The sequence below is a fragment of the Vitis riparia genome, chromosome 14 (genome assembly GCF_004353265.1).
Source record: "Vitis riparia cultivar Riparia Gloire de Montpellier isolate 1030 chromosome 14, EGFV_Vit.rip_1.0, whole genome shotgun sequence".
NCBI lineage: Eukaryota > Viridiplantae > Streptophyta > Magnoliopsida > Vitales > Vitaceae > Vitis > Vitis riparia.
In genome coordinates this window covers 1,675,855-1,702,367 of record NC_048444.1, presented here as the reverse complement: position 1 = coordinate 1,702,367, position 26,513 = coordinate 1,675,855, and the positions used below count along the sequence as shown (strand labels likewise).

Sequence of the window (26,513 nt, the reverse complement as noted above, 5' to 3'; positions counted from 1 at the left end):
TTCACCAGTTTCTGATAGTATCTCCTGATGAAGTCACCAAGGCGCTGAGGGAAGTGGTTCTGAAACATAGCCCACATGAACATTGCACTGCCCACCATGGATCCCACATTCCCGAACATATCTCTGCTCTCCATTCTCACTATTCCCTCTTCTTCTTGTTGGTGCAGCTCGCCTCTCCCACTCCCCTATATATAAGAAAAGTTTCTGTGGACATAGACAAGGATCGGTGATCCTAGTTGGAAGTGTTTCTAAATCCTATTTTGAGTTGGAATCTTCCTAGTTTAAGGTATGTTAATAAAATAGAACCTTAATGCAAGAATAACTTAAGACTAGGTAGTGGACCAATTATGGGTATTTAAAGATATGGTTGTTTTAAAACTACAAATCTAGACTTTTTAAAGCAACTTTAGATTCTAACTTCAATGACTTTCTAATTGGATTCCTTTCTATTACTATAAATTTAGGTAATATTTATTTGAAGATTACCATATTTTAAAAATGGTAATTTTAATTTAATTTGGAAATATTTTATGAATTGTAATATTTTAAAAAGACAATTTCTATTAATTTTGAAAGAAAAAAACACAACTTAATTCAAATTGGATTTTATTGTAAATTTAGAAATATTTTTTAAATTGTTTATCTAAAAGAATTGAGAAAGAAGGTTTTTAAGATTAAAAATAAAATTATCAAAAATTTAGGACATATTTGGTTGATGTTTTCAAAAATTGTTTTCTGTTCTTGGAAACAAAAAAACACTAAAAACTAGTTTGACAAAGGAATGTTAAGTTGTTTTATGTGTTTTCTGTGTTTTCAAATACCTTGAACATCTTGAAGATGTTTTTATTGTTTTTTACCCTATTCAAAGAACAAGAAAAAATAGGATGTTGTCCATGTTTTCGCCCTAATCTCTTCTTTTTCATGGCTGGTTTTCGCCTCCACAGATTCTTTCACTCTTCAGTTCAAACGGATGTGCTGCTCTGGTGTGGAGCAACTGTTATCCATTGGAGCTTGCATGAACTTTTCCCATTTTTTTTTGCATTTTACTCTCTCTCCTCTCCGTATGCCTCTTTTATTTTTCTTTTTATGGGTATGAAATTGGGAAGATTATCCCTGTTAGGATTCGAGAGAACACAACAACTCCTCATCATTTCTTTTTCCATACAACCAATAACAGAAACTTCAAAATTTTCCCTCCCTCAATTTTTTCAACAACCAAACAAGACCATACCTAAAAAAAATATTGAAGAAAAAAACAACTGGAACAAAAAAGAATGACAAAAAAAAAAAAAAAAAAAAAAAAAAACAGACTAAATCAAACAACCAATTTTTTTGTGTAAGAATTCAGAAATTCTGGAAACTTCGCCTATTGATTCCATTTATTTTTGTGTTTTTGTCTTTGGAGTTGAATTTCTTTAGATTTTAAAGATAAAGAGGTTGTAGTTGTGGTACTATGGGAGTACGTGGAGTGTTGGGAGAGAAAGTAGAGAGAGAAGTATTCCCCTTTCATACAATTTTTATTTATTTATTTATTAAAAAAAAACTTTCAATTAAAAGTTTTTTATTTTATTTATTCTAAAAAATTATTTTTTATAAAGTGTGAATATAAAAATTATTTATATATTTACAATATCAATTAGTTAAAGAAAATACTCAATTTTAAAAAACAAAACCAATTATTATTATCTTTTGTTGAATTTTTTTTATTTATATATTTTTTTATTAATAAAGAGGAATTACGAAAAAACATTCAATTAAAAAAAAATCAACTTTCAAACATGTTTTTTGTTTTATTTATTCTAAAAAACTTTTTTATTAACTCAACCAATCATTTTATTTTTTAGAACAAAAATTGTTTTTTAGAATTCAGTTCCCAAATACAATTTTTTTTTTAAAAAAAAAACACAAAAAACTGTTTTTCAGAATAGTTTTCAAAAAAAGCAACCAAACAGGCCCTCAATATTTGGGTTTGGCATATTTGCATGAGATACTTCCAATTTTTTTTTTTATTATTAATAGTGATTCTTAATTATTAACAATGCATTCCCTTGCAACCGTAAGAGAAAAAGACTATTTGAATCGACTTTTGAGACTCTTCTTTAATATATATTTAGTATACATGTTTGACAAATGTTTTTGAAAATTGTTATAAAAATATCAAATATGTTCTCGCCGTGTAAAATTTATCAAAAGAAAATTTCAAGCATTGAATACTAAAATTTTTGTTTGATTTTCTTTTTCTCATTCTCTCCACTTATTTGTTTCTTTTAAATCTCTTTGGCAAACTACAATAAATATACTATCAAAGTGCATGGCTAATCACAAACTTATAATGAAAATAGAATGGGTAGTTAAAACAAAGGAAACATCCAAAATGCCTAGTAACGAAATAACCAAATATATGACATATGATATAGGATCTACACAACACAAATTGAAGTCTTATAGCATCTTCCTCAACTTCCAACCTTCTCTCTTTCTTTGGCTTTCTCAAGGGCTTTGATCAGATCCTCCAAACGAAATTCAGCGTCCTCGGAGAGAGTCTTGGGCATTAGATGCTCAGCAACATCCGCAGGGGTCATGTTGACTTGCCCCAACAACTCACCGATTTTGGGAAATGCAGGGTGTGATTCTAAACCAAGGTAATTCTTAGCCAGGATTTTGAATGCTTGGAAGCTGCAGTAGGCCAACTCTATATGCTTATCCATCCTTCCTTTCCTTATCAGTGCCGGATCGAGCTTCTCCACATGGTTGGTAGTAAAGACTATGAGTCTTTCTCCCCCGCAAGAAGACCAGATGCCGTCAATAAAATTCAGAAGCCCCGATAGCGTAACGTTTCTGGTTTCGTTACTCTTGCTTTTTGTTGCTGGTTTCTTTACTTTGTCATCTCCTTCACCGTCTGCAAGCTTATCTGTTGGGGCTTTCTTCCTTGGAGCGGTGAGATCAAGTGAACAGTCAATGTCTTCAATCACAATGATGGACTTGCTGGATATCTCCATTAAAAGCTTCTTGAGCTCGGTGTTACTCTTCACCCCAGTGAGTTCAAGATCGTAAACATCATAATTCAAGAGATTAGCCATGGCCGCAATCATGGTGGACTTGCCGGTCCCTGGAGGGCCGTAAAGGAGATACCCGCGCTTCCAAGCTCTCCCAATTCTGGCATAAAACTGTTCACCCTTACTGAATGCCATCAGATCATCCATAATTTCCTTCTTCTTCTCAGGGTCAAGCGCCAGCGTCTCGAATGTGGCAGGGTGCTGGAACACCACCTGGTTCCACTCATTATCCTCATTGGTGTAAAGCTTCTTCTTCCTGTTTCTACTGTTGAGCGCTCTACCCTCTTTTAACACATAATTCAAGTAAGGCCCAATAATCAGAGCCCGGTGCCGCTTATGGAAAGTGAGAGTGTAGTACCTCTTCTCATGATTGGTTCCGCTGTAGACTGAAATTGAGTTGGTATTGGGCGCATGTTTTCCAAGAAGCCACCATACTTGGACACCCTGAAACTCATCTGCCACCTCTTCGAAATCGCTCATGCCGAGAACGAGAGTCTTGTTGTGGGCCAAACTGCCTATCAGCCGAGACGCCTGAGCGGATGAAGTCTGGCCGAGGTAAGTCCTAATATCACAATAAGCTTGACTGGGTGTTGCCCACTTCCCGACGAATTGGTTGAAGGTGATTGAAATTTGGGGATTGAAGAATTTCACCAGTTTTTGATAGCGCCTCCAGACAGAGAACCGGAGATGCTCAGGGAAGTATTGCCGAAACATGGCATATACAAACATTAAACCAGCCATCGTGGATCCCACATTAGCAAACAGACCTCTCATGGACATGGCACTCAGTCTTCTTCTTCTTCTATTTCTTCGTCTGCTGCTTCTTCATAAGCCTCTTGCATCCCTTCTATAGACTCTTGTTATATATAGAGGGAAGGATTGGTGAAGTTGCCTTTCTTGGACACCCCAAATTTGGCAACTTCCTCCGAATCAATTTTAATTTATTTTATTTTATGAAATAGAATTTTCCTAAACTCCCTATTTATTTATTTCCTTAACTCCACTTTCCTTTAAAAGTAGAAATTGGTTTTAGAAATCAACTTTGAATCCAACTGATTTCTAAAACTAATTTGGGTTTAAAGTTGAAAATGTATTTTAAAATTCTTAATTTAAAATAAAACAAATACATTTAAAAACTAATTCTATTATTTTAATAAAATTTATGATATGTAGTGATAAATATAAAAAAAATTAAATAATTATAAATTATAATATATACATAAGTTGATTTAATTCATTTTTTTTTATCAATTAGACAAAAGAATAGAAAATCGAATCAATTAAATTAGTTTTCATAAATTGATTCTTCAATTTTTACTTTCAGTCTCGATGCTATACCTTATGACAACCGAAAATTGGCTTTGGCTTCTTAAATTATTTCCTTCTCCGTCTTCTTTAATAGTATTAATTTATTGCTAATCTTTGATTATGGCTAGGTAATTTTTTTAAGATACAAATGTCTAAGTACCTTGTATTATGATAATAATTTATTACTTCCCCATAGTCCCATGAATTTCACCAAATATCTAAAATAATTATCCGTGCTGTGGAAAGCAATAGGAACATGCATGTTTTTTTTTTCTTTTTCTTTCTGGGCTTTTGTTTTTTTGTTTGTGTTTTTTTTTGTTTCTATATCAGGTAGTTAGTTGCAATGTCTTTTGGGAACCTGACTTGATTCAATCGAACTCATCTTGATGTTTGGATAAGTTTGAATAAATATTTTTAGTATTCGAACTAGATTGGTTTTGGGTCAATATTTTAACAATCTAAACTTAATCTAAATTTAATTTAATATTTTAATAATATTTATTATCTTGTATAATAATATTTATTTTCATTTTAGATTTAATAAGACATTAAATTTGTTGTAAAATTATAAAGTGAAAGGAGAAGAAAACAAGAAAGAAAAATTAAAATGTAGGAAGAGAATAAAATATAATTTTCATTAGAGGTATCAAAGAGATATACATTAATATGGATGATCATCCACAAGTTCCCATAATCCGATAAATTCTCATATTTTATAACAAAATTATAATTATATCATATGGTTTTTCACTTTTTTTTTTAAAAAAAATATAAGTTTATTTTTTGCTATTTTGAATCTTGGTCTTATTTACTATTTAAATTGTGATATAAATAAATAAATTAAAATTTTAAAAAACATTATTAATTGATTCTAGATAATGCAATTCAATCCATTTGACTAATTCAAATCTAATTAATAAACTTGAATTTTATTAATCCAATTGACTAGATTGGTTTTGGGTCAATGTTTTAACAATCCAAACCCAATTTGAATCTAATTTAATATTTTTATAATATTTATTATCTTGTATAATAATATTTATTTTCATTTTAGATTTAATAAGACATCAAATTATAATTATATCATATGGTTTTTCAACTTTTTTTTTAAATATAAGTTTATTTTTGCTATTTTGAAACTTGGTCCTGTTTATTATTTAAATTTTGATATAAATAAATAAATAAAAATTTAAAAAAACACTATTGATTGATTCTAGATAATGCAATTCAATCAATTTGATTAACTCAAATTTAACTAATAAACTTGAGTTTTACCTTATCAACTCTAATTTAACCCAACTAATTGGATTGGACTTAGTTTAGTTTTTAATCTGACTAACCTGTTCAAGTTATAACTCAATGTATAAGGTTTTTCAATTCTTTTTTAAAAGATCGGAAATTTCATAATGAGACTTTTATTAACTTGGACCGATTCTTTGGCTTTAATTTGTTACAAATTTTTCTTTCTATTTTTTTTTGAAATTCTTCACCCTTTCTCACATAAAAAAGTCTTTAAAAATTGACCATTGAATTTTCTTAGCCATAGTTTGCACAACTTGATAATATTCTTAACTTTTCTTTAAATTTCTTTGACTTAATAACTTAATTTGACATATCTTAGGTTGGTCAACATTTTTATATTACATGTTCTAGATGTTTGAAATTGATACAAGTATTTACAACAAAAACAGTTGAAATAAATTGATTTATTTACCCATCATGACATCATTATTCATTCAAGCTCCAACAAGTGTTATTATAATATATCATTTTCCATCATCCATGTAATAATAATAATAATAAAAAAAAAATCTATTTCCACATGAAAATTTTAATTTTTTTATTTAATTTTATAAATGTCCCTTCTGTCGAATTTCTAGTTGGACCACTCTGACTCTAGGCCAGGCCAGACCAGGCCAGACCAGACCAGACCAGGCCACCTTGTCAAAACACGTTCTTTCCTTAGGATCACATTTGCACACAATTTATAAGGTTGCTTTTCCACCTTACCGATCACAAGTCCTATAATAGTATATATTTCATAACTCAATGTTCTAGACCAGATCGCCGCCCCCACCCCCACCACCACCACCACCCGACTCAACCCGCCCACAAAATAAAGTAGCGTTCACACCGTCCACACGGATGTTCGTTAATCCTCACACATACCCAATTATAGGAGACGTGAATCGTGCCTAAAGAAGTCTTGTCAATGTTATTTCAAGACATAAAATAATTCAGATAAAAGAATCCGAGGTTTAACGTGGTTGGATGAATTATACTTATATTCATGACTTAAAAAAAATCATTTCTTTTTTTCGTACTTCTTGTATCTACATTTTATCGGCACTTTTTGTATCTATACCTTAAACACTTTGTCAAGTGTCTAATTTTCGTACTCACATCTCTATTCACCATATGGAGTCTTTACAAACCATTTCCATTTCATGTTTTTTTTTATGATCATGAAATATTTATAAAGATATTTATAATACTTTTCTTTATTATACAAGGAAATTCAATATTATAACGAATTATAAATATAGAAAATGTTTTTTACAAAAAATAAATCTATGCTAATTAAGAATCTGAGATATTTTTTAATAATCTTTATATTGGATCAAATTCCATTGAGTTAGTCTTCTATCTCTACATGATAGACATTTTTTGTATCATATCCTCATAAGAGAATAATCATTCATTTTGACATCATCTTGTGTGCTTTCTCTTTAACTTTTTCAAAATTCTTCATATTAAGTTATGATATTTTCAACCAAAATAATCAACGGTCAATGCTCTGCATTGGTTGAGTCAAAGCTAAAAAATGAGTTGTTGTGTTGCTCATTATCGTTACTTCCTTTTGTCATCATCTTATGTGCTTTTTCTTTAACTCTTTCAAAATTCTTCATATTAAGTTCTGATATTTTCAAACGAAATATCGACGATCTATGTTAGCAGAGTCAAAGCTAAAAAATGGGTTGTTGTGTTGCTCATTATTGCTGCTACCTTTTTGTCAACATCTTGCGTGCTTTCTCTTTAATTCTTTCAAAATTCTTCATATTAAGTTCTATTATTTCAAATGGGCGGTCCACGTTTGTCATCATCTTGTGTGCTTTCTCTTTAACTCTTTCAAAATTCTTAATCATCTTGTGTGCTTACTCTTTAACTGTTGTGCTACTATTGGGAGTTGAACCCCCAACCAAAAGGTTAAAGCCACACACACACACACATAGATATATACATGTATTAAAAATATTCATATATACAAAAGATTAAAACAATCCTTTAAACAACTAATTAATTATAATTATTTTATAAGTAAATAAAATTTTTTCATTTAATTAAGTAGTAAAAAGATTTTAATATCATTAATATATTAATTAAATATAAGAAAATTATACATTTATTATCATTTAATACAATTAAATAAAATATATTATAATTTAAACATTAAATGTACTTTAAAATTAAACATATTATAATCAAATATCACAATATTATTATTAAATAATATTTGATGTAATTTAATAATCAATATACACTTAAATATATATATATATATATATATATATATATATATATTTCTTCAACAAAAAAACTTTAAAATGCCTATTATACTTTTAATTTCATTTATAAGAGTTTTGTTTTATATTTTTATAAGTTTTGATCAATTTTCGGTCAATCGATATTTTGTGTTAAAATATCTGTCGATAAATTTCCGATATATTTGATATATTCCTTAAAATCGAACTATAGATATATCCATGATTACCGATATTTTTATCCTTGCTTATATCTATGATGAAAGGGAATCTTTCTACTACCATAAAAAATATTATAGATGACAAAATCAAATACAATTATTGAGTTATCGAAATATCCCATATTTCTTCACTTCTTATATTTACACTTTGAACCATGAGTCATTTCTCTCCGGTCATTCTCCCTTGCACCTGTATCCACCACTTATAGTTTTTACATGCTCATCTTTATCTCATAAATTTTTTCCATTATAATTTAGAAAATTTATAGAGATATTTCTAACAACTTTAATTGGAAATTCAATATTACAATAACATATGAATATATGAAATAGTCTACATAATGTTTTTTTTTAAACAATAATATAAAATCTATACTAATTAGAAATTTGAGATATTTTCCAATATCTTCATATATATATATATATATAGATATGAACTATAAAATAAGGGTATAAATGAATGAAATCAAAGTACAAGAGTATAAACAATGAGACTTAAAAATATGTACATGATACTACTTGATTGATAATATATTTTAATAGGTACCGAAAAAGCATGATCCTATTTGGTAACTGTTTCAAAAAACAATTTAGAATTTTTGATATTTTGTAAAACAAATGTTAATTTAAGAATTTGAAATATTTTGTTTTTAAATATGTTTTTTTTTTAAATTATATGTATTCTTCTATTTTTAAATATTCTCTATATTTATTTAATTATTTTTTAAAACAGTTACTAAAAAATGAATGAAAATAAAACACCCTATATTTTATTTGCTAAACATATTTTCCTTTTTTTTTTTTTCAAAATAACATAACAAACAAATAATTTATTTCTATAAAAATATTTGGTATGGTTGGGTTGGTAGCATAGTACGTATAATCAACAAATCAAGGCCAATCGCACATTGAATGTTTGCCGAGATTTTGTGGGCGAAACTACGATGTGAAATGGAGGCAGCTAGCAGCAGCCCACGTTCCACGAAAAACCACTCCTGTGGGACATGGTTCCTTGGTTTTGACCAGGTGTTCCAATACATGTCTCTCAATTCTGGCACGAGAAAGTTCAGTTAGGCAGACTGTTCTGGCTTAGTGGGAAAGTGTGATTAGCTTTCTAGGGTGATTAGCTTTCTAGTGGGACTTTGGAGTCTATAAATACGACAGGCCATCAGGCAGGAAGGCAGGCAGGCAAGCAAGAAAGAAGGAAAGAATCACAGGAAGTTTGGGGAGTCTTGCCGCACGAGAGATGGCACCTGCTCTTTCATATATGTTGTGGGCAAGTGCCATCTTTCTGTGGCAACACACCCTCCAACTTCTTTTCTTACAACCGACCATCTCTTTTTCTTTTCTCTACCTTCCTCCTCGTTTCATTTTTGGCGACATTCATCTTCATTTTGTCTTCCCACATGTGTTGTCTCACGTACACCGTTGTCTTACGTACACCGTTGTCTTATAGCATATGTTCATTTCTAATATGCAGGCCTGAGGCTCCCCACCCATGGAATCTGCTGAAATTTTACAATATTTTATTAGCAAGCTAGCTAGCTAGCTATCTTGCTGTAGCCAATGTGTTGATTCTTGTTTTTACTTTCCACCATATTTCACTTACTGTTTTTCTGAGTACTTCGTCAACGCCTAGGCAATATGCAGTGTGACACACTGTTTTTCACGCATCATAATGACGTTGATGTAAATGAGGTAAGTGGATTAGAGGCTTGAAAATATAGTTTAAGATGCTCTATATATCCAGCTGTGTTAGCCTTGACAACTTTCTTAAACAAACCCTAAAATTGTATTCAGTCTTGTGAGCAGGAGAAAATAATTAAGATTTAAGATCTGTCCTGTCATCATCATCACTAATCTATTAATTAACAACTAGTATTGATTTTATTACATTATTTCCTTATCCTTAATCCTAATTAGTTGTTTTATACACCCCGGTCTGTCCTCCCTCCCCCAATACCGCCTGCCTGCATCATCCTTAAACGCCAGTTAAACCTTGCTTATATAGAGTTTTTTTTTTTTTTTTTTTTTTTTTGGAGTTTAAGATTGGATTTTTGCAAAAATCATAGTAAAAAAAAGTATATGGTAGTACATACTATGAGACAAAGTAAGATGTGGGAGTTGACCCAACATGTTATAATTATGGGGAAATTAAGAAGCCGAAGAATCAGCCGTTTACTTTACTTCATGCCATACGCATACCTCTCTCTACCTGTTCTTCTTATATGAGTGATGTATAGTTGCAGGAGAATCTATACGGGAGAACACACAGCTTGGAGGAGCTCAGTGGCAAAAGGAGAGAGGGATGTGGAGGGACCTCTGTCGCAGGAGAGATGATGCCGAGTGCAATGGTGTAGAAGCCCAGTACTTGAGCAGTAGGTATCATCTCTCCTAGACTGAGGCCCCTGCAATTTCTCACAAGATCGGTCGCATTCGTTTCATTTTCAGGCCAATTTTTCCTTGGTTGTCGACAAGGAGGTAAGTGCCTGATCCTGCTGTATTTTCTGGGGTTTATATCGTGTAGATTGATATGTATATGCTTGTTAGTTCCATGGATTGTTGTAGAAATTAGAATCTAGAACAAGAGATTTCAGAGATGGGGTTGTGATTAATTTAACCCTAGCTAGTTAATATCAAAGCAGTAGAGCTGATCATAAGTTGATAGCATAAAATACCTCTAAATGCAAGTTGGTTTTCATTTGGTAAGATCATCAATTCCATGGTTTATTCAAACAAGTCCCAGCCCAGATGAAAGCTAAGATCAATTAGGGTCTTTGATGAAAAAAATGACTGTTCTCCACTTCTTTTGTGTTGAATTGATTAATTAAAATGTGGTAAATGTACTAGGAATTATTAGAAGCAACTGATGACTCAACCAGCTATATTATAACCTTCCATTCTGTTAAAAATCATATCTATGATGACATGAATATCAATGAACAATGTTATGTGAAAAACCCTCAAGTTTTCCTTCATTGATTGCAGTCCCCACAATACCTTAGAAAAATTTTCTTCACTTCTTATCTTTTGTCCACTCATTGGGCACAAACAATATAAAACATCTTCTACATATTGCTCTATGGTCCCCTTACCAGATTCAATGATCCTGTTAGCTTCATACCATAGCGTCCGTACGTGCATGGCTTTGATGAGTTGAGAGGGCACAGCACTCACCTTTGGGGACAAACAGCTTTAGTCATCTTCCAATGTTAAAGAGCTTCAGTACTCAATAATTTGTTAAAAAATTCAACACCTTTGATAAGTGATTCTATGACGCCCCATGTGACCCATTCATCCCCACATATAATCATCATGAGATTGTCAGAGTGTTCAAAACCTTACTTTAAATCATATTCTAAATTGAAAGAATATGAATCTAGGCCCACCCCATTAACTAGATGTGTGTGTCTGAAACAATAACAGAAGCCATTGATGCTTTCAGCAGCTTTAGCACGAGGCTGAAGATATAATGGAGCTCCCACAAAATGGGTTTTAATAATCGTTAACATTTCTTTATGAATAACTTCGATCATCTCCCAATCCTTGATGTTTTACATGCATGTTGTATGAAACCAGCTTAGTTTTTTTGGTCTCAGTAGGTCAGTTTTGATGAACTATTGTGCAAATTATGATGGTCTCTTAAAGTGGATGAGGTTTCAGCATTATTTTCATAGTTTTCTTGGGATTATATTGAATATAATTTGATTTTTTGGCCATAGAGGATCAAAGCCAAACTTCAACATCATTCTTCATTACCATGTGCAATTGAATTTTCAACCTTGTCGTGTTTAAAGTCCCTTTGACAATCATTTTAGGAAGTATTTTCAACTTCAGAAGTGTTATTGAATTAAAAATGAGGTGTTTAATAAAATTTAAAAAATATTTTTAAAATTTTTAAAAATTACTTGTATTAAAAAATCATCTATAATGCTTTTTTGAAGGAATACTTGACAATGATTTTTTTAAATATATTTCTAGTAAAAATACTTGGAATAAAAACATTGTCATATGCATTAATTAATCTTTTCAATCAAAAGCTTTCATAAAAATTCTCATATAATTAAGAATGAAGTTTTCATTTTGTATATGTCCAATCATAAATTAGTAATTACACCTAATTTCCAAAATAATCCCGATTGTCTCTATTTTTGAAATGAAAGTCACAGAGAATCATCATGAATAGGATCGAACCTTATTCCATAATATTTACATGAGATTCCTCGAAGATCACCTTTATATTTGATTTTGACTTTCTAAGATTATAGACATGTGAACATTTTTGTATTGTTTAAGAACATTACAAAGATACAATTATAATGATCACAAGTGGCATCCAGAGAACAATATTTTGAGGGAGCGGGGTGGGCTGATCAAGAGATAACAACATTTTTAAAAGATTTAAAACGTGGTGGTGGCTCCTTTTTTTTGGGGTTCATTTGAATTATTAATCCAAATTTTAAATCAGATTGGAAGATTACATGTGAGGGATACTAGGGATTCCATGACCCCAGTTCACAAATAGCTGGTGAGCCAGGCTGGCTAGTAGCTAGTATACTATTACTAGGAGAATCAAACACAAATTTAAAACTGAAAAATACATATGGGATCAACCCCACCAAACAGGGTCTTAAAATAAACCCCAGCTCAAAACAAAAAGTCTTGTCCATAAATGAGCAACACCAAAATGGTCTGTCTTCGACAAGGATATTTCTATTAGGGATGACAGATATACCACTGACTGTACTGAATGAATGCACATTGAAAGAAACATAAGAATTAGGCACATGGCATTACATATGAAAATTTTCATTCAATTTTATTTTATTTTTTAAATGTTCAAGCAAGGTGAGCAACCCTCAAGCAGTACTATTTCAAATTAATTGCTTATAATGATGTTCTGATTGTTTCTTATTACTAGGGTTTGGACCTGTCATGATTATAATTATTATTATTTTTTTGAGTTCTCAAAACCATTTTTTTCCCCATTTATGGGGTTGTAAGGAGTAATTAGGAAGGAAGGAAAGAAAATGGGATGGAATCCCGTTTAGACGAATAATTAAGGTGGTGTTTGTTTTTTAACTGAATAGAAAAAGTCAAAATATTTGACTTTTTTTTATTCAACTAAAAATAATTTATTGATATTAATTAACATAATTAAAATAAGTTTGTTATTAATATGTTCTCAATTTAGTTATGTTGGTTGATATGTTACTTTTATTTATATAGAAAAAAATTAAATATTTTGATTTTTTATATTTTATAAAAAATAAGCACCACCTTAATAAGTGTTTAGCAATTATTTTCTAAAACAATTTTCTATTATTTAGAACAAAAAATAAAGAAATATGTTTGATAAAAAAAAATAGGAAACAGTTTTTTATTTTTAAAAATGAAAAATAGTTTTCTATTACTAAAAATAGAAAACAAAGTGTTTTAGAGAACTTTTTTTAGCTATTTAGGATTATTTAAAAAAATAATTATATAAATATAAAAAAAAGATTAAAAATAAAGTTCTACGTATAAAAAGTTATTTTTAGAACATATATAAAATTATAGAAAATAGGTTAAAAATATTTTAAATTTTCAAATATTTGTTTTACAAAATATTATATAACAATCTGAAAAAACTGTTCCAAAAAAACTAACTATTTTTTAAAACCTTAGTGTATGTTTTGGCAAATATTTTTTTATTATGATAAATAAAAATATGCTTCTACTTTTGATCCATTTATAAACCTGGAGAAAGAAAATGTTTATAGACATATTGATTATATAGGAGACTCCCGAGTTGGGAACCAAGTTTGGCCTTCGAGTGACTGCTGATGGCTATAGAGCCTTAGATATATTATGATGTCATATATGCTGGATCTTCTGTGTCATGCTTGAACCCTACCTAAGAAAACCTTGGTGATGTTAAGGTTATGTTAACATTAGTTTCTAGGCAGTCGGTGAAAGAGAATTATTTATCATTTTTATTGGTCCGACTTGAGTGCAAAGCAATGAGATCTAAAATGTATACATAACGATTTCTGATTGGTCGATTGGTCTATACTCTTCTGTATGTAGGGATTTGATAATTATAACTAGAACAATATAAAACATCTTCCATATTTCCATGGTCGCCTTATCAGATTCAAAGATCTTGCTAGCTAGCTTCATACCAGTCCGCACGTGCATGGCATTTAATCGCAGTATTTTTTTTAATTTATTTTTTAATCCAATCCTTGTTGGAATCTGGTAAGCTGCCAGGTGGTGGAATCTTTGATGAGTTGGAAGGGCAGAGCTCTCACGAGAAAGAGCTTTAATTGTCTTCCAATCTTGCTTCATTGGCTTATAGAATTTATAATATAGCAAAAAAAAAAAAAAAAATCCTGATGAATCTGTGGAGACCCATTCAAGATCAAGAAGATAGGATATATTATTGAACATCATAGGTCCACCCATGGCAAAAAAGCCTTCAATCATTTGCTAAAAAATTCAACACTTTCGAGTTTCTCTCATCTCATACCATGTTTAAGTCTTGAGTTTTCTCCTCATCATCTTCTTCCTCCTCCTTCCCTATCTTCTTCATCTCAGATAAAATTTATCATAGAATACAAAAATGTGAATATTTTTTAATTTTATAAGAAAAAAATCACAAAAGTTTCTATCATATTGGTTAGAGGCGCCATCCAAAGAAGATTATGAGAGACGGTGGGCTGCTGAGATACGAACAAGATTAAAAGATTTAATTGATGGCTGGTAGGGTCTCCAATTTTTGTGTCCATTTGAATTTTTGAATTTTGAATTTTGAAAACAGCTTAGAAGATTACACGTGGGGCTATTGGGAGATCCATAAAATGGTGCCACCCCCGTTCACAGAAAAGCCAGGCTGGCCACTAGTACCAGTACTACTGGAATCACATAAAAAAGAAAAAACCTGACCACTCCTTGGATCAAGCCCACCAAACATATGAATAAACCCTCACAAATCACATCAGAAAGTCCACGTATCAAATGAACAACACCAAAATGGTCTCGTTTCATTTTCAACAAGGATTTCTAATACGAGACATTCCACCAAATGGGATGCAGATGTTTTACCGAATGAATGCACATTGAAAGAAACATAAGAATTTCTTATCCGAATGACAGGGTCCCCATACCCAAATGTGGGAAATGAAATAAGTCAGGTACATGGCATCACATAAAAATTTTCATTCATTTTTTTTCCCTTTTTTGTAATGTTCATTTGTCAAAAGCTCCACCCGTGGAGAGGACAGATGAGTGTTGTGGAGTGGAATACAGGAGAAAGCGAAAGGGAAAATTTGGGTTTCATGGATAAAAGAAGGAAGGGCTTGATTGTGTATACCATGTTATTACGACAGGAGATGGTTCCAGCTCTGTAAATTCACTTCCTCCCACTGAAGTCTTCTCATCCATGCTACTATACCGAACAGTTGAGATTGTGTATGGTTTCCGCACTTTCTTTCCTAATTTGAGAAATGCTAATTACTTATATTGAGATTCCACCATCTGATATAAACTAACCTGATGGCCGCGGAGAGCCTCTAACGTGGGTTCCTGTTACTTACACTGCCTTGGTCGGAAATTCTCCTGTGATAGTAGGGAGCTGATAAGATTTTCCAGCCTTTTTGCACCAGTGCCAGGTCTTAGGATTGTCGAATTACCCGCAACAGAGCATGGATCAGATCCATTTTTCCTGCTGCCAATGCACCAGCCACCAGGCACAAACATGCCTTGTCCCCGACCCAATAAATTAGCATCTATCTTATCAAGAACAGGATCATCATGGCGGAATTTTCTTGCAAAAGGTGCATTACTTTCTATCATCCTTGGCATGTCAGCAATGGTAAGGATGTGGGGGTGCTGCTTGGGAGGGTTGTCCCATGATATGAAATGGAGGTCGTGGTTAACAGTGGTGTTGCGGAACTCTTGAGCATTACACATGACAGTATGGAAGTAGCCTTCTGGGGAGGATAAGAAGTTTGCATAGTACATGAGGACGGTTCGGGGTAGATTGTCCCATCCCCATATGCAATAATCAACGAAAGGGCGAGAAAGTGCCATCCAGGCAGAACCTGTAAGAGAAGAAATTTGGTCACAGCAAAACCTATTAATATATTGTTCATTACCTAAGCATTTTAAAGGTTAGTGCAAAATTTTGAATCAAGGTGAAGTTCTAAACTGTTCAGCTCACTACATAATAGCAACACAGCATCATCCAACAAATCAAGAGCCACTGATAATATAGAAAATATCCCCAATGTCATTGCATCACTCAGCAGAGAAATAACTCTCTATCAGAATGACAGTCTTTTTTTTTTATTTATTTAATAAGCAAACAGAGCAGATATAAAAGAGCACCAAAAAAAAGGGGGGTTGTCTTTTGTAAGCAACATATCTAATGCATAACTAATGATAGCTATCACACCATCTGTTCTCATTTTTCTCGAGTTCAAGTGACAAATTTTCATAGAGATTAAGCAACTTTATGCAGCTTGCAGAATGTGGCTTTATCAATGTCAAAATGCCCTCTTTTTATGGAGTTTCTTATCTTGTTTTCTGCTTGTCTTGTTATCTGTTAGGTTTTTCTGATATACATGAAGGCCAGCTTAATAATTGATTGCTTAATTGGTATCAATTTGTTAAGCATGAAAAGAAAAATCACAAAAACATTAATACATTGTGATTAGTTTGCCTAAGCATCGAATAGCAAAATTAGTATAAATCCAATTGCTTCACAAAGTTTACTTAGCAAATAAGAAGTCAAACCAAAATCATATCAGAAGAGCGGAACACATAAGCAGTGAACAACACATAGGTCAACTAATTAGTATAAGTGTAAGTAACTGTGAGAATTATAATTAAAAAAACTTTTAAAAAATCCAAAAAAAAAAAAAAAACATATTCCAAGTGTTTCAGAGGGCGGGTAGAACATGAGATATATATATATATATATATAATCTAAAGAAATTGTAATAATAGCATATTTATTATAATAAACCACTTCAATTTAGAAGGAACCCATTCGAGTCATATCATGCCCTATCAAGAAGAATGGGCAATGCCATGCAGGGTCCTAGGATAGTAGAACAAATTTACCTAATGGATTGTTTAGGGGAATATAAACACAGGGAAGTGTAAAAGGAGGTATAGATAACAAAATACTTATATGAGAAATAAGTTTCTTAACATATTTCACACTTTAATCAACTCAAACACATTTCAGCAGTGTGGAACCATATGGCAGTTTCTTCCCTTGGTAGCTAGATTATGGATTTAATGCCATAGGCAACAATTAATGGTAGGAAGACAAGCATCCATGTGCTTGTGTGTGTGTGTGAGAGAGAGAGAGAGGTTATGAAAAAATCACGTAACAGATTGACAATTGGGAGACTTTATGTGACATCAGTGACATGGAAATAGTATGTTTACTACTCTCGGACTATGAGCCTGATGACAAAGGATTGCACTTATTCTACATACTGCTCAGAAGAAGGGGGGGATCACTTGTGGCATCAAAGGCACCCCAAAGGGAATCCAGTTTGGCACCAAAGATGTTAGACTCAGACCCCCCTGGCATTAGCTTCCCTTGATTGTCATGGTTGGTATGATTATCCCCTGTAAACTCTTTTGATGCAAATTTTGATTCTTAAAAGCGAAGCAAGGAGGAAGGAGAAGCAATGTGGAACATTTGGTTTATCCCAAACATTTGCATAACACATAAGAGATTATTTCTCTATATGTTTCTTTCCAAAAAGTCCATTCTGCCTATAAGGGAGCTTTCAACTTCCACTGCTCTACCTACTAAATTGAAAATTATATTACAACCACTCACTTGGTAGATGCTATCAAACAAAAACATACATAAACATAGGATCAGGACCACCTAAACAAATTGATCTCTTCAAGAAACACACACAGATAGATATATAGTCTCTGAAGACTCGATGGACTTCACGAGACCTTGTCGACATTGTGTGTAGTTAGCCTCTTTATATCAAATAATGCAATTTCAATACAAAGCTTACTCCCAACCAGAGAACGTGTCCAAAGACTTATACTCAAATCAACATGCAACAACTTTTTAACCTAGATCAGCATGTACCAGTAACAAGCAAATGAAATCATATTCCACTGCTAAAAATGATTTCCTCAAGATTTGTTCTTAAAATCAATAATCTTTAAATCATTCAGTTCCTTGTCCAATTAAACTATAGAAAAATGAAAATGGAATTGCCTATCCACTGCAAAGCCAAACTGATATATTATGATGCTAATAGTCTGAGTGCAATAAAGGATCATATGAAAAATCAAGTACCTAACTTCTATCTGGTTCTTTTTCCCAATCAACAAAGCATGACCATTGATTCAATATAAAAAGAGTCTAAAAGTTCTGAGCTCAAGGTTTTGATTCTGACAAGCTTCTGATTAAGTTATAAGAATTACTGCTTTCCAACAAGAGCTTCAGTTGCAGTTTTACTAGCATAGCTTAGAAGCCTAGACAAATGAAACATTTACAGGATTCTGGGTCTATTTCTATGTGAAGCTTCTTTTAGCACTCTAAATTTACTGTAACAAAAGGAGGATAAAGGGGAATTTAATCTTGATCCTACAGTTTTCAAGTAAAAGTAAGTTCTAGGTCTACCCAGAATTCATATTATACCATGACTGATTCTTTTACACAACCAGATTTTCTGAAGGATGCAATTCAACTAATTGAGCAACATTAGCATGGAAATTGGACTCTGTCTACCACCACCAGTGCATCTGAAGTTTTCTTGTAATTTCTAAGGCATTTTAGTTCACTCAAAACACCTTATCAAAGTGTACAGTGCAGGAAATACAGCAGAAACTGAAGCAGTCTCTCAAATGGTAATTCAACAAAGAATTGGACAATATGTACACTTTGTATACTACATGTACTAGGAGTGTGCCTCTCTTTTCATTGGCACTTGTCAATATGCTCTCTGTTTGCCCATAAAAAAAAAGGGATAATTGAAAGTATGGGACTTTTTTTTATCAGAAAAGCATGAGATACATGGATAACACAGATGGTGAAAGTGAGGAAAATTTCTTTTTATAAGAAAGTATATTAGTTCTACAATGTTTCAGTTGCCATATGCATTTTAAAAGGAAATTTATTTCTTCAGAAATTTATTCCTTTAACTTTCATTCAGTTATCCTATAAAAAATGAAGTGAGATCACTGTGCATAGTACTGAAAGGTGCAAGGTGCACCTAAGGTGCAAAAATCTCCTAAGGCTAAGGAGCACACCTAGTTGAACTGAGACTTAACCTAGGGTGGGTGCATGTCAATTTTATAAAATATGATTCAAATCAAGCACATAAAAAGGTTAAGATTCCATGCATTTAAAACAAGCATCCAACTAAAAACTAATGCAATTTTATGAAGTTTCAATATTCAATATGAAATTTCAAGAATAAAATGTTAAAAAAGAAAACAAAAAAAATTAGCCAAGGCAAATGTCTCTAACAATACATATGCCTTGGCAAGTGAGATGCTAAGCCAGGGAGTTGTCATACCTTGGGCCAAGGCACACTTAAACCATGCCCTTTACAACTATGTTACCATGCATTACACAACTTTGAGTGCAGAAGTAGGTGTTCAGACACCAATTCCACTATCATAAAACATGAAGAATGGAATTCTAATGAACAAAAAGGGCCTCCAAAAGGCATGCAAAACAGAATAGAATAATTTCATACCCAAGAGGCATTCAACTGCTCCAAATAAAAAAGTCCAAAGCATTCAGCTGATTACCAAAACCAACCGGCCAATTGAGCAGAGAAGAAATTTCCAAATGATAAAAGTAAATAAATAAACTCATATGTAAATAAGCAAATCCAAATAGTAAATAAAGAACAAAAAGATTAATTAACAAGTTAGCAAAAATATTACAAAATGGCACCTGTAAAAAGTTTGAACGCTGTTGGCACACTTCTTCTCTGTGTAACCCAGAAGACATCAGCTTTCTTTGTCATGTACAAACCCGGATCTATAATTATCGGCTTTGCCCGCTGATATCTACATGTATATAAATTCCGAGTTTAACCGTACAAATCTTCTCACCATAAAAAACAATAACCAGCATAATAGACGTTTCAAATCAAGGAGAATTCGCTTACTCCTTCCACCCAATGTTACTGGTATGATCAAGGAAATTGAGATCTCGCGGCAAATAGGAAAATGCGTGCAGCAGATCTAATCAACCAAAACCCGTGAACCAATCGATCGGATTAATCAACAAAACCAATCAAAGAAAACCTAAACTCCAAATCAATATATCGTATAAACAACAGAAACACCTACCATCCTGAGTCACAAGCGGATAATCTGAAGCGCTCAGATTGATGAACCAATCCCAATCGCCTCCTTCTCTCAGCAATATAGCCGCCGCGTGAAGCGTATTCGCCACCATTGTCGGTCCTCGGTATGTAACAAGATTGGCCTTGGTGATCATCCTCACATTCCCGAATTTCGCGAAAAGCGGTTGGCTTTTCACATAATTTTGCAGATCAAGCCGCTCTTCTGGCGAAGATTCGAGGTCCAAGTGTACGACGTAGGAGTTGCGAGGATGGTAGAGGGCTTGTAAAGTGCGCTTGAGCATGTCGCCGTCGCCGGTAGAGCCGGAAATGAGATACGCGAACCGCGGTGGCGGAGGAATAGATGACGTGGAGATTGGATGCAGCTTTGATTCCACAAAAACAGAGGCGCGGGCGGTAGCGGAGCGGTAGAATGGGAAGAGCGGCACTCCCTCCGGCGATGTTAGGGTTGTGAGAAAGAGGAGAAACAGAGAAACAACAGTCCCAATCGCTAACGGAAAGATCCATTTCCTCTTCATAGTTTGTGGCTGCCTCAGATGCAAATAATAGCTCTTCAATCTCTTCATTTTATCCAAATCTCCCCCCTCCCTCTCCTATTCCTCCACCAAATTCAAAAACTGATCTGTTTGGGAGACAGGAAAACGAGAGAGAAAGTGAGAGAAAAACGAAGAAAAAAATATGAGGCCAGTGAAGTTAGTTGCAGAGGAGCAATGGAGCTTTTGAGTGAAGTTGGGTTCACGGGAGAGCACGAGGGCATTTTTGTAAATACATCAATTAAAAATGTCATTCATTTAATCCCTATTAAAAATCTACGGTTTAAGAGTAAAGCCTCCGCTTAAGGTCGCGGCCTATTTCACATCAGTGGGGCCAATCCGACACGTGTACGGTTCACACTTGTTGATAAATAGAATGATTTAATTTCTACGAGCATTAAACATTCTACAGTTTTATACTTGTTAAATACAGTTATTTGGTCCGTTGCCTTTGATGAGTTTCACTAACGTCAAGGAGCAAGTTTACAGTGTGGCATTCATACCCAGAAGAGCGATCTCGACCGTTCAATTCTACACCTAACTTAGTAATAATGTTCCCACCTACCAACCAACCAGTGAAATGATCTCAGCCGTCCATCGATGAAGCTCATGTGTTTAGAGCCGTACGATTTGAGTACCATGATTTGGAGAATCCCAAAGTGGCTTTTTAACATCAATAATTGCAATTGCTATTAGCAGATGTTAGGGGCCATCAGAGGAAGAGGAAGAAAATAACAAACGACCATGGCAAAAAAAACTTTGATTTTCCAAAATATTTAAATTTTTTTTTTTTTTTTAAAACTATAAGATAAGAATTTGAGAATCCGATTGACTTTGAAGTCCACGCCTTGGAAAAATTCCAAACGTGTGGGAAAGGAGTAGTAAGATTCAATGCTCTTTTGTCCATCTTTGACTCGACTTCTATTTTGATGTTGTGGGTCAATTAATACTGCCCAATAGCATCATAGGCATTAATAAAAAAAGAAAAATAGTGCCAAAATAACTAACATTTAGTCATGTGTCGCATTCCATAATAAAATCGTAAAATTCATTATGGTAAAAGAATGTAATGGCATTTTAGTAATTTTAAGTCTGGGGACGAGATTCTAGAATGGGGACCGCGCATGGAAACTTATATTCCAAGATTGGTGAAATTGATATTTGACAAGGAGGATCCAATAATTCCAATTTCATATCAAGTATGTCGTTTCTAAGCAATTCACTTAGCCCACAAGCTGTGCAGCTGGTTGAATATAAAGGCACGTGAAACGCACGCGTAGAATTCCATGGAATGGTGTTTCCTATAAGTTTCCTTTCAACCCCTTACTCAACACACTACATGTGCAAATGGGAGTTCCATCCATTTTGTCATCTCACTCCATACAAACTTATTCATGCTTCAATTTGAATTTTAAGATTTTAAAAGCTTAAAATATAATATTCTATAAAAGGAAATTTCTTTTTTCACCCCTCGTTTATTCTTTTTACACTCACTCGAGTTAATTTTTTATTATTACAAAAATGCCCCTTCTCCGGTCCTTGGGGTTGACCAACCTTGAGCTATTACCTTAATAATCTAAAATTAATTATATTTTATTTTTTTTATATTTTTTTGTTATCATAAATCAAATATTATTTATTACATGTCAAAAACAGCCATTAAAAGAATGGCTTTAAATAATCTAAAATTAATTACATTTGATTTTTTTAATTATGAATTAAATATTATTTACTACGTATCCAACATAGCATTAAAAGAATGAACCTGAACTTTTTAACGGGTAAGGTTGTTTGACTCCCATTAATTAAGGCTGTACTTTTTAACGTAAGTTTGTTTATTGCTATATTTGGTTTGTAAAAATAGAAATAAAATATTTATTAAAAAAATAATCTTTTTTATGTTTTGTTTCATTGTAAAAATACATGAAAGAAAATAAAATATAATTAAACTTGTAATTTTAAATTATTTAATCTATACGTAAAAGAGAAAAATGAGTTTTAAATAATACATAAAAATAATTTATTAACTTTAAATTTATCCTTTATTTTCCTCCACTTTCACTTTCTTTTTACTTATCTTCTTCGTTACTTTCTCTCAATTTTTTCGTGAACCAAACATAGATTAAGATAATGTTTATTTTTTAACTGAATAGAAAAAATTAAAATATTTAACTTTTTTTATTCAGCTAAAAACAATCTATTAATATCAACCAACATAATTAAAGTAAACATGTTATCAATATGTTCAATTTAGTTACGTCTGTTAGTATCAAAAGGTTACTTTTACCTGTTTAGAAAGAGTCAAATATTTTGAACAGAAAATGTTATTTTTACCTGCTTAGAAAGAGTCAAATATTTTGACATTTTTTGTTCATAAAAAAAAAAAAAACAAACATCACTTGAATATCTTTTAATCAACTTGTTCTTTTCCTCCCAAATCTTAAGAAAATAAAATTTACATGCCTCTTCATTTTTATCATTATCAAAGACATCTCCATGATCTATGTGAGTTTTATGAGATCGGATGGGAAGGAATTTGACTAGGAGAAAATGATGGGTTTTGGGATGGGGAAGAAGATAGTGTTTGTGAGGGGGTTTTATGGGTATTTCAAAAATTGAAGTTGGGGTGTATTTGGTTGATGACTTGATGTATGAGTTTGGTAAGGTAGGTAAAGAAGAGGTCTTAAAATTAAAAACAGAGGTACAAGTATACCAACCTTTCAAAATAAGATTCTCCAATGTGATTGGATAGAATCAAGTCAAGATCTGTAAACATTTAGCAGTAGATGTTGAAGAAGACCTTCCCTTTTATGTTACAAGCTTCAAAATCATGAAATATCAAGGTACACAAAGAGAGGAAGTGTCAATTACATCATGGTGTATGAGAAGGGGGAAAGGAACCCTACATTTGAATTGCTATATTTACAGAAAAATCAGCAAGAGATGGTGAAATTTACAATCTTCATGGTGAATTTACTTGAACACATGCAGATTCAGGTGCAAAGCCGATCATGATTTAGAAATCCCTCTTTCCCTCATTCTGTTCATAATTTGAGATGCATCATTGAGTCTATTTGCCCTTTCATAAATGCTTGCAACAACAAGATGCAACTCTTTCTTGTTGATGTTGGGATCAGAATCCAGCCTTTCAAACAGTGAATCTACCATCTGAAAATCTCCTCTGGCTCCATAGAGACTCAGCATCTGGAAGTGAACTTCATCTGAGAAAACACACCCCTCTTCCTCCATCTCCTTGTATATTGCATCAGCCTTCTCAAATTCCCTCAACTTCCCACATGCATTCAAAACAAGAGCAATTACATTAGAATCAGGGAAGTATCCTGCTCCTCTCATCTTGTCGAACACCTCAATGACATTTGTGTGCTTCCTGTTCCTTGAGAAAAGATCGATCATACACCCAAACACAGTTATATCCTTCACCTCTCCTGCATCAAAGGCCTGACGAAAAACCCATGTTGCCTCTTCTATCCGCCCAGCTCCAGCAAGAATTGTAATGGCGGTCTCCCTGGGGATATTGTCTGGGCGCTTGAGTTCATGGAGCAAGCGCTTGGCATGGGCAACCAGGCCTGCTCTCTCATAAGCCACAATCATTGTCTGATAAAGAACCTGATCAATCTCAACGCCCGAGCTCCTCAGCTTTTGAAACAGCATTGCTGCCCGATCCAGTTTCCCTGCCTTGTCCCATATAGATATAATTGTCGAGTACGTGATGGCATTTGGTTCTATACCTCTATTCTGCATCTCTTGAACTAGATTTGTAGCTTTTTCATGCTCAAGAGACTTCCCATAGATCTTAATCATGGTGTTGTAAGTAACAACATTCTGCTCAATATCCTTCCTCTGCATCAGTCTGAAAAGATGAATGGCTTCCCCGAAAAGCTCAGCCTCACCATAAACCCTCAAAAGGGTATTGTAACTAACAATGCCCGGTTCAATTCCCATCTTCCTCATGCTCCAAAACAGTCTGTCAGCTTCCTTAGCCATATCCAGCTGCCCATAAACATCTATCATAACATTGCAAGTGGTAAGATCAAGTGGGCACCTGACCTCATTCATCTCCGAGAACACAGACAATGCCTCAACATATTTTCCATTCTCAACATACATGCTTAACAGCGTAGAGTAACTAACTGTATCAGGCATAACACCCCCTGCTCTCATCTCTGGAAGTAGAAGCCGAGCTTCGCGAAAAAGCTTAGCTTTCCCAAACACATTAATCATAGAATTGTAAGCAACAAGGTCCGGCGCAATCCCCGACCGCTTCAACCTGGAAAAAATCGATATCGCCTTCGAGTAATCACAGAGCTTGCGCGACAACTCAATGAGATTACTATACAAAACAAGGTCACCCGAAACACGGTCTTGCTCCATTTTCTGGAGCCAGGAAAGAGCAGAATCGAACATACCCTCCTTCCCAAAATGTGTTATAAGCGTAGAATAAGTGTACCTGTCAGGCGCAAGCGCTCTCTGACGCATTTCTTCGAACAGCCCGTGTGCGAGCTCCCACTGCTTAGCCCGAAGCACATTTCGGATAACAACATTGTAGGCGAACACAGAAAGCGAATACGAAGCCTCCTCGTTGATCCAATCGAGAAGCGCAAGCGAGCGCTGCCAATCGGGCTCGCGAGAGAGAAGCGAAACCATGAAACGAATCGAAAGCTGCCTCCCTTTGTAGGGCGACATGAGAGAGTAGAGCTCTTGCTCGTTCGACGTCTGGCTGATTGACGCCAATAGCTCGTCCATGTCCACACTGTGGTCCAAATGTACCACACGCTGCTTTCTGGGACGGTGCTGGCGAGAAGACGATAGCAACGACGTCGTTTCATCTGGTAGTCTTCTCCAAACATCTTTAAACACCGAGACAAGTATGAAACAGGCTCTGTGTTTCTGGGTCTTGTTGAATGGTGAGAAAATGTTGGTTTTGATATATGAAATGTGAGGAGAAAAGAACGAGGACGAAGAAGATGGAAGTAGGTCCACTGCCATGGAAGTAGCAGATAACGAGAGCGTAGACATGTTAACCCACACTTCCCAACTGTACCGGAAATGGCTTTACTAAATACTAATTTTTCTACAAATATTATTAGTAATCTTAAGAAAAAATAGAAGATAAGAAGGTTAATGAATTATTATTATTATTATTATTATTATTATTATTATTATTATTATTATTATTCACCTCTGAATATAGATTTTACATATGGTATAATCCCATGAAAAGAAAAGGAATTTTTTTCCCCGCTTTTTTTTTTTTTTTTTCAATTTCACACTTTCTTTTCCGAGTTATTTGATTAGATGGGTTGTTGAAACCTAAATTTGAAAATCTAACCTCCATTTTTTAAAATTCTTTTTAATAGAAATAGTCTTATTTTCTCCTGTAAATAATGGAAATTGTGAAAGATATTTATATTAAAAATAAATATATTTTCAAATAAAAATGTGAGAGGATTGGATTTACAAATTTGGATTATTTTAACTT

General features: G+C 33.3%; 3 protein-coding genes across 3 annotated transcripts; all 3 read right to left on the bottom strand.

Moving 5' to 3' along the window:
• Positions 1-2,456: 2,456 nt before the first annotated feature.
• LOC117929983 (AAA-ATPase At3g28580-like) lies at positions 2,457-3,836 on the bottom strand. The gene has a single exon (XM_034850432.1). It carries the CDS (start codon positions 3,834-3,836, stop codon positions 2,457-2,459), a length of 1,380 nt encoding a protein of 459 aa, XP_034706323.1.
• An 11,371-nt stretch (positions 3,837-15,207) lies between these two features.
• Positions 15,208-21,197, bottom strand: LOC117930279 (beta-glucuronosyltransferase GlcAT14B). Its single transcript, XM_034850841.1, has 4 exons — positions 20,467-21,197; positions 20,283-20,358; positions 20,066-20,181; positions 15,208-16,211 (listed from the first exon to the last, which is right to left on the bottom strand). Exons 1-4 carry the CDS (start codon positions 21,044-21,046, stop codon positions 15,697-15,699), a joined length of 1,287 nt encoding a protein of 428 aa, XP_034706732.1. The 5' UTR covers positions 21,047-21,197; the 3' UTR covers positions 15,208-15,696.
• Positions 21,198-23,731: 2,534 nt separating this feature from the next.
• On the bottom strand, positions 23,732-26,077 carry LOC117930278 (pentatricopeptide repeat-containing protein At5g39980, chloroplastic). The gene has a single exon (XM_034850840.1). It carries the CDS (start codon positions 26,048-26,050, stop codon positions 24,023-24,025), a length of 2,028 nt encoding a protein of 675 aa, XP_034706731.1. The 5' UTR covers positions 26,051-26,077; the 3' UTR covers positions 23,732-24,022.
• Positions 26,078-26,513: the final 436 nt, after the last annotated feature.

Bases quoted from the DNA above. Each gene is read 5' to 3' on its own strand.
- LOC117929983 (XM_034850432.1), bottom strand. From the start codon at position 3,836: ATGTCCATGAGAGGTCTGTTTGCTAATGTGGGATCCACGATGGCTGGT.
- LOC117930279 (XM_034850841.1), bottom strand. From the start codon at position 21,046: ATGAAGAGATTGAAGAGCTATTATTTGCATCTGAGGCAGCCACAAACT. The intron at 20,182-20,282 runs GTAAGCGAATTC...ATATACATGTAG, and splicing joins AGTAACATTGGGTGGAAGGA to ATATCAGCGGGCAAAGCCGA. The intron at 16,212-20,065 runs GTGCCATTTTGT...CTTCTCTTACAG, and splicing joins AGCGTTCAAACTTTTTACAG to GTTCTGCCTGGATGGCACTT.
- LOC117930278 (XM_034850840.1), bottom strand. From the start codon at position 26,050: ATGTCTACGCTCTCGTTATCTGCTACTTCCATGGCAGTGGACCTACTT.